Source organism: Lepisma saccharinum, chromosome 5, assembly GCF_977018435.1.
Source record: "Lepisma saccharinum chromosome 5, izLepSacc3.1, whole genome shotgun sequence".
Lineage (NCBI taxonomy): Eukaryota > Metazoa > Arthropoda > Insecta > Zygentoma > Lepismatidae > Lepisma > Lepisma saccharinum.
Window position 1 is genome coordinate 45,622,004 of NC_139233.1, and position 17,681 is coordinate 45,639,684.

At 33.8% G+C, this 17,681-nt stretch overlaps 1 protein-coding gene across 2 annotated transcripts in view; it reads right to left on the reverse strand.

Moving 5' to 3' along the window:
- Nucleotides 1-1,045: 1,045 nt before the first annotated feature.
- Nucleotides 1,046-17,681, reverse strand: part of crq (croquemort) — a 104,771-nt gene continuing 88,135 nt past the window's right edge. For both annotated transcript variants that reach the window (XM_083122482.1, XM_083122483.1), the window contains exons 5-9: nucleotides 17,075-17,284; nucleotides 15,236-15,447; nucleotides 14,656-14,947; nucleotides 11,827-11,900; nucleotides 1,046-7,070 (exon numbers count right to left, since the gene is read on the reverse strand). In XM_083122482.1, coding sequence (XP_082978608.1) covers nucleotides 6,821-7,070; nucleotides 11,827-11,900; nucleotides 14,656-14,947; nucleotides 15,236-15,447; nucleotides 17,075-17,284 — 1,038 coding nt within the window. In that variant the 3' untranslated portion in view covers nucleotides 1,046-6,820. The remainder of the gene's footprint in view (nucleotides 7,071-11,826; nucleotides 11,901-14,655; nucleotides 14,948-15,235; nucleotides 15,448-17,074; nucleotides 17,285-17,681) is intronic.

Genomic DNA, 17,681 nt, shown 5'->3' on the forward strand with positions numbered 1-17,681 from the left:
TATTCTGCATCTTCAAAATAAAATCTCGTATCTATTCTTTTCTATTTTCTAGTCACAATGAACACCAGTCTATGCTTTTACAAATAAAGAATACTTTCTATATCTGCTACAAAATTACAACAAAGATAAAGAATGAAAAATAGAATTGGGGTCTCCATTTGAATAATATTATTATTGAATATTAATCACTAACACACATTTACCTCCTACTCTTACTAATATTTACATTATTCTTATTTATCTTATTAGGTAATACTGTTCAGGAAAACCTAACAAATTTGATTCTTCACACTGGGAATTCATTGCAATGTCACAGTGAATTATTGTAATCAAAGAAAAATGAGGAATTCGTAAAAATTTGCAGAACTGACATCCTGGGTTAATTTTTAGGCACCAGGGCATACCTCCGAAATATACGGGTGGAAAAGGGCATATTTTGGGGGTTTCCTTACAAAACCTATCCGTCAAGGTATCATTTGATGCTTTTTCGGTTTCAAGAAAACCTCCAGGCCCCTCTGGATGCAACGTGAACTTTCAAAATACTACAACTTAACTCAACCTATGAATTTACAACATGTGATGACGTAGAAAGTCTGTATGCTTTTACATTCCATTTGAAAATATTTGCCTGTTACAAAGTCAGATATTCATTAAAACCATAAAACAGGTTTTAGTCACAATTAAAAAATTATTGACGAAATCAAAAAAATGTTTTCTACAGAAGTTGTTTGAAGTTACGTGATCTATTATACTAGGCATTTCTCAATTCCTTGTAACATTTGAAATTTTCAAGGTACCTCCCAAAGTAAGTCATCCCACACCTTTGAAATACCAACTCTCGACTTGCAACTTGAGTTTTGTGTGAGGTGGTGTTGATGGTCTGTGCAATTTACTATCTATTTAAAAACTACTAACCTGTTACAAATTTTCAGACTCATCCTGTACAAGAAGTTATGTACAATTTCATTTGTTTTTTTATCTATTTACAAATGAGTACAACTTTCTCAATGACCCCTAATATAAAAATATAAAATAATACACAAAATTTAACAAATCATCATTTTAATTTCTTAACGTCTTTTCATTTTTTGATTCACAACAACAAATATAAACATGGATTCAACAGAAAAATATATATTATTGACTTTACAACACACTATGCATCATGTATACTTCAATGCATTCAATCAATTATTATGTCATTGTTTTTTATTACTTAACACTTATAATATAGTCTACTGATTTACACTTCTACATAGCATACAAGTGTATATCTTTTTAAAGCAAACTGTCCTTGCATAATATAATCAATAATAATTGGCATATAATACCAAATTAGCATAAAGGATTTACTGCTATTCAGCTACAAGTTATTTGTCTTATATGTATATTTACTTATCTAGTTATGATCCAATAAATATGTGAATTTTTATGTTACTACTTCATAACTTGGTAGAAATCATGCCCTAACTTATATCTGACAATTACAAGCATTCAGTCTGCTCTCTTAAATCTATTATCACAGATCTGAAAGTTAAAACAAGGATTACGATTACTATTACAGGAAGACAAAATTCAGATATGCTTGATTCTGCTAAATGTCCAAGAAGTATGCATGCCCCAGGTAATGCTGGGCATTAGATAGTAGGTATTTGTATAATTAATTGTCTATGTTCTCTTGCTATTATGTATATTCATCTCTATGTTAAGTGGAGGGAAAAGGATTGTGTTTACTCTATTAATAGTGCTTCTGTTGTTTATTAATATGATTATTTTCTAATTTACAATTATGGCAATTAATATAATTTTAATTGATTCTGAAGAAAAATGTCCAACCTGATGATTTTCAACTATCACAAGATATCCAACATCAAATTAATTTCTAATATATACACCAATACAAGTTTTTCATTATTATCTAACTGCACAAACAGTTATAAACTTTTGACAACTAATATTCCAGCTAATGTAATATGGCTCACATATGTATATATTTGTAGCACACTGTTCTATCAAAATCTACATTATCTAATTAATTTATTGCTATACTTTAAGAATATGTTAACAAGTCATACAAATAATTGACCATGTTTTTTTAAACATTATGCAGTTTGTGCGCTCTGCTCTGATATACAGGGTGTCCCAGAATGATTACCCTGATTTCATAATGTTCTTACTCTTTAGTGATTGCACTGATTTTGAGTGAGTTACTGTTTTACAATTTAAATCACTATAACTTGGACAGTTATAGTACTTATGTGTAAAATTTTAAGTAAATTGCACAAATACGGAGAAACTAGCAATCACTTTTATCCGCGAAGCTGTTTTTTTCTTTTTCGATTAATTTCAGTGGCCACTGCCACCACCCTCCTTGGAACTTGATGTACAATTAATAAAAAATTATAAGGAGTTGAAATCGTTCAAATCATTTTGAAACATGCTGTATTATAAGCAATTTTCATCAGGGTAATCATTTTGGGACACTCCATATTGTTCCCTCTTATAATCTACCCTTGGTTCAATTTAAGTAATGGAATACAAGTGCCATAAATTACATATTTATACATTACTTAAGTTAAAAGCTAAACTGATTGCTTTATATTAACAGTGTCAATTTATAGATTTAAAATAATATGAAGTGAAATTACTTACGTGAAATTTTCTAAATTTCACGTAAGTAATTTTAAACTGCGTTTACCGCAACCATCATGAATGAAGTGAAATATTGATCATTCCAAATTTAATATAGGTTTAGATGTTATGAAATATATTTGAGATTATCGTTGTACTTGCAATAGTGTTTCTTAAAAGTATTAAAATTTCAGAAATGTTACTATTGCATTATCCCAAAATATAACAGCAGCTGTAATTTTTGTATTAAACACAAAACTTTGTTTAAATTCTGTTTCTCTTTGAAATATCATGATATATTTCATACTGAACCATACTGATATATTATAGTCTTCTTATAAATATTTGAGATCTAATTATTATAATGGGCAAATGATGTACTTAGAAATTAATTTTAAAAATATTGGTCTTTTACTGATAAACTAATTTATCTAATGCATTGGCTTTAATAGTTCTGAACCCATTAATGAGATAATTTTAATTAGAACTGCAATCATGAGCTCAGCCAGGGATATTTTCAGATGTATTGAAAAATTATTGAGGGAGGGGGGATATAGAGAAATGAAATAACTTGTAATGTATGTGTATATCAATTGTCATTATGGCATTCATACAATATTACTTTCGTGAAAATTTTATTGAATGCTTCAACTCTGAACAGAAAATTTATGATTTTCAGTCAAAATATATGAGAAATGTAGTGAATTTTGCAAGAAATCTAAAAAGTCACATCATATACTAAATTTGCATTATTTTGTGACCTACTATGTGCATACCATATATATCAATTGCAAGCAATTTCAGACAATGATTAATGTTTTTCGATGTTAACGTAATTATGAGAAAGAAGGTCCTTACATATAAGGCATATGATAATATATATCCAGGTGATTTAAGCTATATTTCCATGCATATAACATGAAAATAAGATCTCAACAAAATTTAACGCCATTTTTTTTAAAATTCAGAACTCCAACATACATAAAGCACAATGAGATAAGTTGAATTTGGCAAAACTTTAGGAGAGGGGGGGGGGGACCTGGGCAGTGAGCCTTCGTGACTACGCCATTGACTTGCAATGTTATCATTATCACCTCCCTTGGCCTCTTGATTACCAAGCAGGGTAATTATAATCATATACATATTGAGAAGAACAAGTACAATATAGAAATTAGATCCATGAGTCCTAACCTAATGATATTCTGCAACACTAAAACTTCTTAAAAGTTTAGAAATTAGATAAAGAATATCAAAGAAGAGCACAATATGTACACAGGGAATTAACTATTTTTACTAAATATTAATACAAACACATATTATTAACACTTGTCATTTCTTTTTTCTTCCTGCATATGCAATATACTAAATTATTTAGCCATCAATAACTTCTAGAAATTAGAATATTTATACGGAGGTAATCACATGATAATATATATTGTTTAATATGTGCCCTATACAGGCTCTTCTCATTTCACAAACATATATGATATATTCATCCTTGTCCATTATAAAATTAAATTAACTGAACAAGTCTATATTATGCCTTTTTTACACTAAGTTGAACACACACCTCTTGAAAATTTACTAACGTTAGATTTAGTAATTCTTCAACGTTTATCCATTACATACATTACAAACTGAGGCAAGTATGTGCAAAATTGTCGACGAATATTATGGCTACAGCTACAGTCTATACATTAAAAGTTCCCATAATAAAAAGAATCACAAAAATTATAGAAATAGTTTGTACTAAATATGTATAAAAATTCATGTTCAGCTGCATAAATCCAGCATAAGTAATCCACAAACATTCACTCAGTCACCCTTACAGGAGAGATTATTGTACATATGTTTTTAGTTTTCTGTACATTTTATACGAACAAACACAAAAGCCACTACACCGTTATTAATAACCCGTACATTTACAAAAAAACTTTTATATAAAATCAGGGTTGTAAGATTGAAGGCAGTCTATACGAAGATGTGCAGCTTATGTTAGGATTTAAATGGTTAATAAAAAGATAAGTAAAAATAATCGATGACACACAATCATTTAATATTCTGCTTCACTAGCCATGTATTTGCTCCCATCGCTATTTTAGTCTCAAATACTTTTTTTATGAATGTATCCATTGTCAAAAAATACAAGTTCAACTGAAACTTCTAAGGCAGCTTTCAGACTGAAGTGGCAGGTGACACAGAACACAGGAGTTTCAGTAGTGTGCAGAACTGCATTCACTATGCACCGAGCAACATGATGTACATTATTGAGAAAACAGCTCAGCCTGAGTAGCACACAAGCAACAAGTGGCTCGTGCAGCTTGTTGTGTCATATGTCACTTACATCTGAAAGCTGCCCAAGAACCAATGCCCCTGTAATCAAGGGGTTCCAGGTTCGATACCATGTGGAGACAAATGATGGTACAAATACCACTTTAAACTGTATGCCCAGTCCTGATTTGCCTTTCTGTGCATAAAATGAACTTAAAAAAACGGACCTCTCTTAATTTCTTCTACCTCTCTAAATTTCTTCTATCACTCGTTATGGGTTCATTCCCTAACATATTGTCATCCTTTAACACTTAAATGCAATTATGGTGCATGCCGTTCACGTAATTGATATTGATATTGCTTTAAATGTCTATTCAGTTTCATTGAGCAGATTTGTAGGTTCTCGTATCAGAAGTTCGTTGAAGAGAATAACAATGGCTATATACAAATTCTGTTGCTTATTTAGACTTAGTTCTCATAAATGCTTAAAACGTTTGGAAAAAATAGCCACAGATTAATGCAACAACAAGAAGAATGTGTTCGGTGTCCTCCATGTAGGAGAATTAGATGAGAAAGCAAATATGGAAAGGTGAAAATTTTGAGAATAGTCTAGGTGCAAGTGAACTAACGTTATAGATTTGTATAAATTGCCAAATTGAAATATACAGGTATAGCTAGCTTCTTGTAATGCAAAGAAGATTTCTCTGAATATATATATATATATATATATATATATATATATATGGATAAAAGCAAGGAGGGCCAAAAGGGCTAAGTAAAAATCAAATAAGGTAAAAGGATGATGCTATAAATTAGCGAAAATTTTGAATTTTCCTACTGTCCGGTGAGTGTTTCCTTTTACCTTATTTGATTTATATATATATATATATATATATATATACACACACACACACACACATTTCTGACTGCAGAGTAATTTGAACAATTGTTATTAGATCAATAAACTCTTTGTTAATCAAAGTATAGCTCATTTTTGTAAATAGGCTGAAAGAGTAAGTAAGTTTGCCAAAAATAGTAAAAAATAAAAACATAATTTCATGGATTTAAAAAAAAAATTACACTTCATTAATTTCTTCAGAAGAAACATTATAATTCAATTTTAAATAATAAATGTATCACAACATTTACTATATTTTTACTGTTTTTTTCTGGCACATACTTGTAACAACAATAAAAAAAAAATGGGCAATAAAAGAAGGGAGAAATAAAGAAATATCAAATTTAACCGGTGGCCTAACATCTGACATCCTGTTGTTTTTCACCAGTTGACTGCTAAAAACAGCCCAAAATTGTTGAAAAGACAAATATGTTCCAGAAACAATGTTACAATACATTTAAAATAAAATCGTGTACACACAAGATGTAAGTCATGTTTTATGATAATTTCTTCAAGCTACAGAAAAAAAAAAACAACTGAAAATTACTACATGTATCTATGAAAATAAGCATGATGCAGCAAATGTTAATATTGATCAAACAATTACAACCAATTTGTTTCGAATTCTTACCTGCAGATCAAATGCAAAGCACAACAGTTCTATTACTCAATGCCTAAAATTCCCAATGTGTGACTATTCTGAGTGATTAATATTATTGCCAAATGCACTGCCCATTGCACTTGGTTCAAGTATAAAGAGGAAAAAACAATATTCAAGATGTATCACGAAGTACATCATCTTGGCATGATCTTAGCCCAACAATCACTTAAAGAAAATATAAAAATATACGAAAAATATTTTTTACACGTAATAAGAATCAGACACATTTCATTAAAAAAATTACTTACCATTAAACACATATTCATATATTGGCCTTACTTATCACAATGTTTATGTACAAAAAAAAAAAAAAAAAAAAAAAAAAATTTGAGCAACAAACAACTAATGACATGATGTCTTCAAGATGCTTCATCTTGCTCAGAAATGAGATGTCTCTTGTCGCTTCTGTCCCAGCCTTTTCGTATAAACAACATTACTCCGATGACAAGCAGGAGAAGGCCAATTCCCAACACAACAAAGCAAGTGCCGGTTCCAACAGCCGGTACAAGGAGTAACAATTTTATTTGTGTAGCTAGACTTCCACTGAGATAAGCCTTCTGGTTGAACCATACCATTGGGAAGAAAGCGGTAGGCACCTTTTCATATAAACTGCGAAAGGTAAGATTAGGAACTACAGTTGAACCTGAGTTATACATATGTTGAGGTAAAGAGAATAATACATAAAACTGAGAATTACTTAGGAATGAGATTTAGATACCATGCCATATCATTATTAAAATACTGTAATTGTAAATGTTTTGCTGTGTTCGAACCCACAAGATTGAATGTATAATGCAGGAAAACATAAAATCAGGGAATGTAAAATCTTAGTTTCTTAAATGCATTACATTTACCACTTTATTAGTGAACACTTTGATACTGAAATAAGTACTATAGTACGTAGACACTATAGTTTTAGAGAACCACAATTCTTCATACCAAACTTAAAAATCTTTTCACTTCTAATGTTAACATGGAATCTCACATAATATTATTGCCACTGTAATAAAATTCACAAATTGTTAATGTTCAAATGTACGAGGGGGTATCCAAAAGTTTTAATTATAATAAAGAAGTTATGGAAATATCTTGTGCATAATCAGTGTCATTGCCATGCATACTTGTGCAAATATCAAATCTTTGTCTAACGTAGTTTTCTTTCCACAGGCTGTAGAAGACATCAACCTGCATGATGAACAAAATTGAAGCCCGAAGTGTCATAAAGTTCCTCCATTTCAAGGGCAACAACGCACGCCAAATCCACGACGAAATGAAAGCTGTCTATGGGGATGAAAGGCCATCATATGACACGGTTGTAAGGTGGAAGAGGAACTTCAAAGTGGTCACATGTGTCTGACAGACGAGCCACGAGCGGGTAGACCCTAAATCAAGGATGATCTTGCCATGGTGAAGAAAGTGGAGGCCGTTATCCTCGACGACAGAAGATCGAAAATGGAAAGAGTGATGGCAGAGACTGGACTAAGTTACGGAAGTGCGTGGAGGATTATTCATGAGGAACTGCACATGAATAAGGTGTCTGCATGCTGGGTACCTCGCTTGTTGACACCTCTTCAAAAGCAAACTAGTCACGACTTTTCCCAGCAGAATTTGACTCTGTTGGAGCGGAATGAAGATGATTATTTTGCTCGTCTCGTCACTATGTGCTGGGTATACCTCTACGATCCGGAGACCAAAGAAATGAGCAAGGAGTGGAAACATCCATCCTTCCCCCCTCCCAAGAAGGCGAAGGTCCAGATATCTGCCGGGAAGGTGATGCTGTCCGTTATTTGGGATAGCCACAGGGTAATCTTTACCGATTACCTTCCGAAGGGCGAGACCCTCAACAGCAATTACTACTGCAACCTTCTGGAGAAAGTGCGTGAGGCATTGAAACAAAAACGTCGTGGCATGATCAGCAAAGGCGTCCGTTTCCTGGCCGACAATGCACCCGTCCATACGACCCAAGCATCCGTTGTCGCCGCCCACCAGTTAGGCTATGAACTTTTGCAGCATCCACCTTATTTGCCTGATCTTGCACCAAGCGACATCTTCCTCTTTCCCGAGATGAAGAAATCACTTCGTGGTCGGCGATTTGACGACAGAGAGGATGTCATTTTCGAAGTGGAACAGTGGTTTTCGAGCAAAGCGGAGGACTTCTACAAAGAGGGCTTGAAACAGGTGAAGAAACGCTGGCAAAAAATATGTAATGATCCCACTAATTTTCTATGGGAGCACTACAACCCAATGTCTGTGGCTGTTCACGTATGTGGCACGAGAGCAAACTGAAATTTAATGCAGTAAAACTTTTCTCAATTCCCAACAGTAATATTTGGGTCAGCTCAGTGGCCAAGTACGTTAAGGCAAAGAGTGACAGTTTCACACCAGGTATGCATTAATTTCAATATCGTCGGAATGGACACTGCTACTGAAAAAATCAAAATATAGGACAGAGAGTATGAATTGCTGCTCTTCATGTTGCAAGTAGAAGTGCTTTTTAAAGTTGATTATTAAGCTAGGTACGATCTGTAAAAAAATATGATGAACAATTATTTGTAGACTCCCATGCATTTCTTATGGACAAACAACTTCACCTTGAAGTTACGGCTAATCAAATGGAAGTTTCTACTTTCCTAACACACACATGATCTTCAACATGTCCTATTCCTGCTGATGTGTTTTTCTCCACCATCTGAAGTTTGATATTCCCAAGAGAACAAGTAAACAATACTGCCATAAGTGTAATGCTAAGTTTTCTCACCCTCCTACAACCATCCAGAGCACAGACCTCTTTTTCTCCAGCTTGCCGCAGGGAAGGGTTGGTGGGGGAGGAGCAGTTTCATGTTCTCATGAATAGCTGGACATGGAAACTGTTTTTCGTGCCCGTAAGTGGTTGACTTTCAATTCACCAACAGAGTTCCCCGGTTTAAATCCCAGCCTGGGTATGGGTTTTCTTTGTGAGTGGTGTTTCACCAATTTCTTCTTTTCATCACTCATCCTCGTTGTCACAATTAGCCAAAAGTGATGTAAAATAACTGAAGTATGAATACATAAGGTTATATGGAGAAGTGACTTTTGAATATTCTCAATAAGGGAACCAGACACTAAAGATCATATTGCATCATTGTTTCAATTCTTCTGAGTAATGAACCATGCAAGGAAAAAAAGGGCAATTCCTGAAATTCAAAGGTAACAGTGTTGATTGATTGATTGATTTAAAAATTGTTTGGGTGTGTCGGCACGTAAGGCCATTTTGCACCCTTCTATGTATACGGGGAAATAGCCCCTTATCTAAAATTCTGACTCAAATCTTAAAAAGGGGTGTAAATAGCCCCTTGGGAAAAAATTAAAAGTGCAAGGTTGTAAAAGACCTGCACGAGACAAACACAACACATTAAAAAGTCAGAACAAACAAACTAAAAACCTCCTTACAGACGGTGGAAGAGTCCAGCTCTTCGTAAAAAACTAAAAACATTTGATAAAATGCTGCTGTCATCACCCAAGAGGGATGACAAACAGCCAGAAAGGTTAAAAGTCTGCCGGAGGTAAGCAAGATTGACACATTCAACGAGAATGTGTCGAATGCTTAACATTGCAAACACGACACAACGGAGGGTCCAGCCCTTGCAGCAAGTGACTATGCGTTAGACGGCTGTGTCCTAGACGCAGGCGGGTAAGAATGACTTCTTCTCGCCGAGAGGGACGGGACGAGGAACGCCAAGCACCTGTGGTGGGCTTAATAGCGTGAAGCTAGGTAACAGTGTTGAAATATTCTGTAAAATGTGTATACTTGTGCAGCATTTATAACAATTTGGTGGTCCAGTAGGTCGAGGTCTATGGGCACATGAATTTGAGGTGGCAAAATTGCCCTTCCTATGTTAATGTGGTCTCTGCACTTCCTTTCGCTTCAAGCTATTTTCGCAGATTACTGTAGTGGTGTTTAATGTTATTTCATGCTGAAATGATATATTTAAAGACAAAAATATCAGTATAAAAATCTCTGACTTTGTCCTTGGAAAAATACTAGTGAAACTCAGATTTTACATTCCCTGATTTTATGTTTTCCTGCATTATACATTCAATCTTGTTGGTTCGAACACAGCAAAACATTATAAAATTTTCCTAGATTTTACATTTTTCTGCATTTTAAGTTTATTCAGCTTCGTTCCCTGAAGAACATAAAACCGAGGTTCCACTGTATTACTGCGTGCAACCAAAAATTCGTTTCTGAAACATGATATTTCATAAAAGCAGTTTATCGGTTTCTGTATCCACCCCCACCTTTTTTGTTTTAGTTACAGTTCTTCAATTAAACCATTTTTATCTACAGATCATGCTATTAGAATCAGAAACAGTGACATGCTTCTTCACCTTGTTGTATTCTCGAAAAATTAGTTTCTGAGTGTTATCGCACCTGAGGAAGAGTGTTTGAAATAGTTGAAATATTACTTTGCAATTCGACACACACAGGAGATGTACTATGTAGAAATGTCTACATAGCACTGATTTTGCCTGACTTTTCATTGTCGCTGTTATACCTTTGTGGAATTGTCTGAATCAGGGCCTGCTCGGATGCTCAGTTGGTACAGCAATGGCACGCAATGCCAGAAACTGACATTCGAGTCCTGGTAGAACCTTCAATTTTCACTGAAATTTCTACATAGTGAAAATATTGTTTTTTTAAAAAAATGTATGTGACAGAATTTAAATTAATACAGGAAAATGGAAATAATGAAATGGCAGAATTTTGGACAAAATTGTAGCCTTAGTGAATGAAGGCAGTGACCCTTGGAAATTAATCTGAAAAAACTATCCAATTCTACAATGCGGAAACACGAAACTTCACATATGTAATACTTAAACTGAATTTACTTCATCCATTATGAATGTATCCTTAAGTTCTTTTTGATTTTTTGTTATTTAGTGTTGCTTTTCTGCCACTTTTGACTAATTGCAATGATGAGCATGAGTGACGATTACATGAAATTGATGGCTGGACACCCACGAAGAACCCAGGATGGGAACTGAACTAATATTGTAACTCCTACCTGTCTTTCAAATTCTTCTAATATTTTCAGTGCTTCTGAAAAGCTCTGGTTTAAAAACTCTCATCATTCTTTTTCTATGTTAGAGTCCACACTTCTATTTCCATTCAGGTTATTTTATGTCTCTATTCTACATCTTGGGTAAATTGTGATGATGAGTCATGAAATGCCGAAATGAATCATGGGACAAACACAGTACGACACCCATGCATGAGGAGGGTTCAAACCGGGAACCTCTAGCTTCACAGCACATTACATGATCACTCTGCCATAAATGCCAGTGTTTTTTTTTTAGTGTGAGACAATATAAATATAGCACTTACCCTATATGTTCATACGGTTGAAGAAGCAGATTTAATTGTGCACGAGCTGCTACATCAACTGGAACACCTGACGTCTGAGAGAAAATACAATATTAGAATATTAACACTAACTGGCAGTTTCTAATTATTAATCATTTACATATAACACAAAATGTAATTATAATTTGGCACATGCAGGAGATGTACTACATAGACAATTTTAGCAAAAAATGCAAGTTTGTCCAGGACTCCAACTTGGGTCTACTGGCATACGTCAAATTTCTCTACCAATGGAAAGGGCGGAAGTGAAAAATCAAACAAAATCAGGGGAGACTTAGTAGCAAAGCAGGTAAAGCAAAAGCACGGTGTACCAGAAAACCCAGATTTAAGTCCTTGTCAAGCCTGCATTTTTGCTAAAATATCTACACTAGAGTTCTCCCTTGAACCACTTTTGCTCGAGAATACTCGATCAAATCTTCCACACTCAAATATATAGAATATCAAATATCATTTCAACGGGACAATAATCATACAATTTTTTTTGTATAAAAATCTGTCCTGGTAGTTTCCGCCCACAATCATCTATTCATTTTCATATTTGGCTATGTATTGGTTAGATAGACTACATTTTAACATGTGTGACTTATTTTCACTTCAGTTTCAATTTCACTGCATCTTTCACTTCACGATCCATATTTGAAAGCCCATTACTACAGAAAAATTACAGCTGCACATGAACTAATGGGCTTCAACCGTATACTGATCGTTCGAGCATTATTCGCATTAGCAAAGAAACTGTCCATTCCATAAGCCATCTAGCGTCATCCGTGTGAACTATTAGACGATCGAGGAAAAAGGCCTCAATGCAGCACTATAATCTGCACACTGTAGTTTCATTTGAGTGTGTATGGCATGCATTATAATAAAAAACAAGTAAACTAAATGAAGATTTGCAAAAATGAAATTTGAACAACATAATTTATTGTGTTTTGTGTCGCTTAAAACTAAATAATTCTGACACAGCATGTTTTAGTTTTATAATTTTTACTTTGAACATGCAAACCATTTGATATCATGTGATTTTACTTGATGAATTTCCTGCAGAAAACCAATGTTTATTTGATTGAAATATCAAGTGAATACATGACACACTACATCAAGGTAAGGTAAAGTTACCCCTGTACGTGTGAACACATGCCATGAAGGTATATTGGGTGATGTGCAGGTATAGTGCTTCACATATTCTTGATCTCGGCCATACTTGGAATGATGTGATCAGCATCACACCCACCTGACCCATTTACAAGGCTGGGTAGGCTTCAGAGCCATGCAAAAACAGGAAAATGATTGGATAAATTCCTGATAATAATATTTTGTATTGAAAATATGCTTATAGTTCAACAAAAGTGCAACACAATTCGACCCAAGTACAAGTAAAATTCAGCAATAAAGAAAATGCAGTTGGAATTTGCAACAGGTGGTTATAACACGTGCGCTCAGGAGTCACAGTGTGATTATCACCCGTCATGGAAAATTTCTTATACTTCAATCTTTGAATATTCCAGATAATATAGGAATCTATTTTTCCATCTTATGTAAAAAAAAAATAAAAAAAATAATTACAGGTTGGATGAAGTATGAGCGGATTTGAACAATTTAAATTCTGAATGTAAGAATGAGTAAAAATCAACAATTTAAGTATCATCCGAGAATTAAGGGTCCAAGGGGGAAGTGGGGGCAAAGGCCCAAAGTTTGAAATTTTCTATAATTAGGCAAAATTTCTGAACCCCGTAATTTCAGTTTTCCTCCCCCCAAAGTTCCTCATAGAGTGGTTTTATGTCATGCTTCCCGCCAAAGTTGGTCCATCCAATGTCCATAGAGCAGACGCTAGAAGTGAAATTCTGGACATTGTCCCAAAACTGGCAAAACTGCCACTTTATATAATGTTATTTAATTTTACTCAAGAAGTATCAGTCTGATATCAATAAAACTTTGCATGTTTGTAGGAATGTACCACCAATACATACTACATTTTTTCTTTCACTTCGGTCTATTAAGCACAACAATTAAAAAAAATCAACTTTCTTCATTTTCCTTTAACACTTATTATTTGGAGGCGCAATGTATAAATGTTAACTCAGCTAAAAGCCCTGTCTTTAAGAAAGAAACCAATACCAATTTCATCTCTCTATGACAATTAGTTCTAGAGTTACGATTTTTTCAAAATTTTTATTTTATTTTGCGGCAAGTTTGAAAGCACCTGCTTGAAAAGGCACTGGCTTAAATTGAAAGACAACATGCACGAGGGTCCAGCAACTAAAGGTTAAAGTTGGTGTAAACCTTTTCTTTTTGCAATAAAAATGGCATACATATGGCTGAAAGCCTAGCACATGAATAAAGGCAAACTCTTTTTATTTACTGTGTTATATCATTTTAAAAATCATCATGTTTTCCTGCCTCACCTTGTATTACTCGAAGTGAGTCAGTTTGTTACAGTGGGTCAGATTCAGATTACAGAGGATGTCAGAAAAAAATAATTTTTCAAGTCTGAAGAAAATTCATGCATAATTCCAGGTGCAAAAATTTACACAATTCCCACATTGCAAGGTATTGCTGGCTAATAAACATCCTGTTGATTACAGAAATAGTCTTAAAAACTAGGCTATCACATAGAACCAACCTGTACATATACCATTATCTATCTTAATTCCTGCATTAAATAACTACCATAGTGTTCATTAATCGAAATTCATTTCCAGCTTTACAAGAGTATTTATAAATGAATCAAAGTTTAAAAAATAAAAAGACTAATTAAATTTGTAATTAAAGTGCAAGTGTTTATCTACTTACAGGTTCAAGAACCATGTAGAACTCATGTTTATCCTTCTCCGGCTTCATTCCATTGACAAGTGTATGGTAGTACTTATCCGCCAAATAGAAATGTGGATATGACATAAAGGCTGGTGCACCGAATCGACAAGATGATACATTCAGCATCCCAACTGGAACACATTCTCCGTCACAGAAACATTCTGTGGATGCATCATATGTGCCATTGTCAAAAAGTTCTCTGTTTGCAACATACTTGTATCCTGTAACTCCATGAAGCATTTTCTCCTCCGTATAATGTAGCGTAACAGATCTATAAAAAAAGGAATGTACGGAAGAACAAGTTTAGCTTAACTTAGTGATACAAACATCTAACCAATGTTATATTAACAAGAAGGTTTACTACACAGATATATAATTATAACCCTACTGGTAAATTACAGAGTAGAGATGTACGATATTGGAAATTAGATGACAGTACAACACAAATATATCCAAAACTCGAACTTACAACCCTAGTCTTCATGGAGCATTAGGCTAAATTGTGTTGGTATTAACACATCAAATTACATCTACGAGCAGTTGACTGAAGAAAAAATACCTGCATATATCCGAAGAGTACATGGTTATGTTATTTTTCTCTTGGTGTGGAGGCCACAATTCTCCCATAGTTCCATTCACCATGCCACAAGGAGGACCATAAAATGGCGTTTCCTTAGCCCAATCCCATGTGTCGAGGATTCCAAGCTTGCTGATGTCATCTTTGCCCGTGTACATGTTGAAAACTCCATCGTAAGTTATTGAGCCGTTCCTCTGAAATAAGACATAAGTGTTGCTTTATTTCTAAATATTCATCTTCAAGATGATTTAGTTTTATTCACAAAATCTCTATTAAGTATGTTAATTTAAGAATAAATAATATAAGTGATTAGTTTTCACTTACTTTTATTATTGGTTCTGGCACATATTATTTTCTCAAACAGTGACTTGTTAGAAAGAGTAGAAATATTGTTTATAAAATAAATATGTGCCTTAACCAATAATAAAAGTAAGCAAAACTTTCACTCATATTTATATTATTTACTCTTATTAATGTTGGCAGAATATGTATGTTACACCTTAATTTAGTTAAATTTATTAATATGTTTAATTGTAAATATATTCATAATACTTATTGAAAAGTAAATACTATATAATAAAATATAAAATAATAAAAATATATCCTATATAATGTAGATACATGAACATTTAATACATACATTAAAAAATAAAATGAAACTCAGATTTAAAGTGGAAAAACTAAAGGTGCAGAAAAATTATGTATTTATTGATTTGCTATATTTTACTTCGCTTTCTCTGCTACTTTAGGCTAATTTGTGAAGATGGGGATGGGTGATGAATGAACACTCACAAACATCCATGCCCAGGCTGGGATTCAAACCCGGGACCCCTGGCATCATAGCGTTATGTGCTAACCACTCTGCCATGGGAGCCAGAAAAAAAAATATGTAACATGTTGCTTTGTTGTGATCATTTAGGTTGAATATACAATGTGGGGAAAATTGTGAAATCCAGGAATGTAAAATGTGGTTCCACTGTAAAGTCTATATAATAAAATGCAATGGATAAGAAAATATATGCCACATAATAAAAAATGTGCAGGATTAAAACTTCCCATGCTAGCACTGTACATCTTCAAGTTTCACAGAAAATTAATAATCAAATATTGCTTTCAGACAAGTGGCACTAGGAAAGAAACTTCTAGAAATAAACACATGATATCAAACTGGACTAACATAATAAGCTACATGTCACATGTGACTTCGCCATTTTCTCTATAGTATGATTGGTTGGATATATACTGAATGCTTTTTTCAAGACTTGAAGGGTCTCACTTGAGCGTGAAACCTTTATGTCACTTGTTACTTTGGTCTGAAAGTTCCCTTAAAAATAAACATAACTCAAGACATGAAAATCATTCGAAAATTACCACATTAAAAGTAAAAGACATGCATGGATTGATGTAATATGAAACGCGTATGGGCAGTGAAATATTATCCCAAAATTACCAACACTGATTTACAATGATGTTCAGGACTTCCACCTTTCCTGGAGCTTTTCAGGCAAGTCGACAATACCTCTGGCATCTCATTTTGTATCTTCCAGATGATGATGACACATAATGTTTAACTTTTTATGACTGTACCTTTCACTCTTTATTAACCAACAACATTTCACCACCTTCCTAAATCATGATCACAGTTACAGAACAGCATTTAGAAAACACCACAACATTGAGACACATTACAAATATATGCTTACATAGTTTTCTCAACACAAACACATTGGAAACATAAATAATGTTGACGCAAGGCATAACCCATGTTTTAATTAACATATCATTTGGTTACAATACAGAAAGATCTAAATTAAGACCTACCCCGAAAAACCAGGCAAATTTCGTGAATGGAATATTTATGCTGCTTGCATTCAATTTGCCAGCAATACTTAAGAGTGGATCATCAACTCCGTCGAACAGTAAGTCGCCCACGCATTTTGTAAAATAAACCCTGTGCTCGAGCTCAGTCAATGCTGCACTGAGTAACCACTGGATTACAGTACTCCTTCCTCTCACCATGTGTGCAGCTGTCTGTAATAAAAAATAATAAATAAATAAAAAATAACAATAAAGGAAATTGATTTTAAAAATCCTCAACCTCTGTTCATTCTGCTTCTTATTTAATGTACTACATAACTTAGTGACTGCTAAGGAATTTTGTTTCAAAGGGGTGGAAGGGAGGGAGGGACTATTATTTTCCATTTAAATTCAAATTGGCTATAAAAACTCCAGTCTATGCACAAGCATTTAGTGATTCATACATAGTAGGTATCATTTTTAATAGTCCAAAATATAATATTCCATACGATATAAAATTTTATGTGAAATTAAATGGAATACACAACACAGGAACCAACGTGTTCAGGTTGGTAGTGCATTTGACCGTCACACGAGAGACCCGGCTTTGATATTCATAGTGAGTGATTTC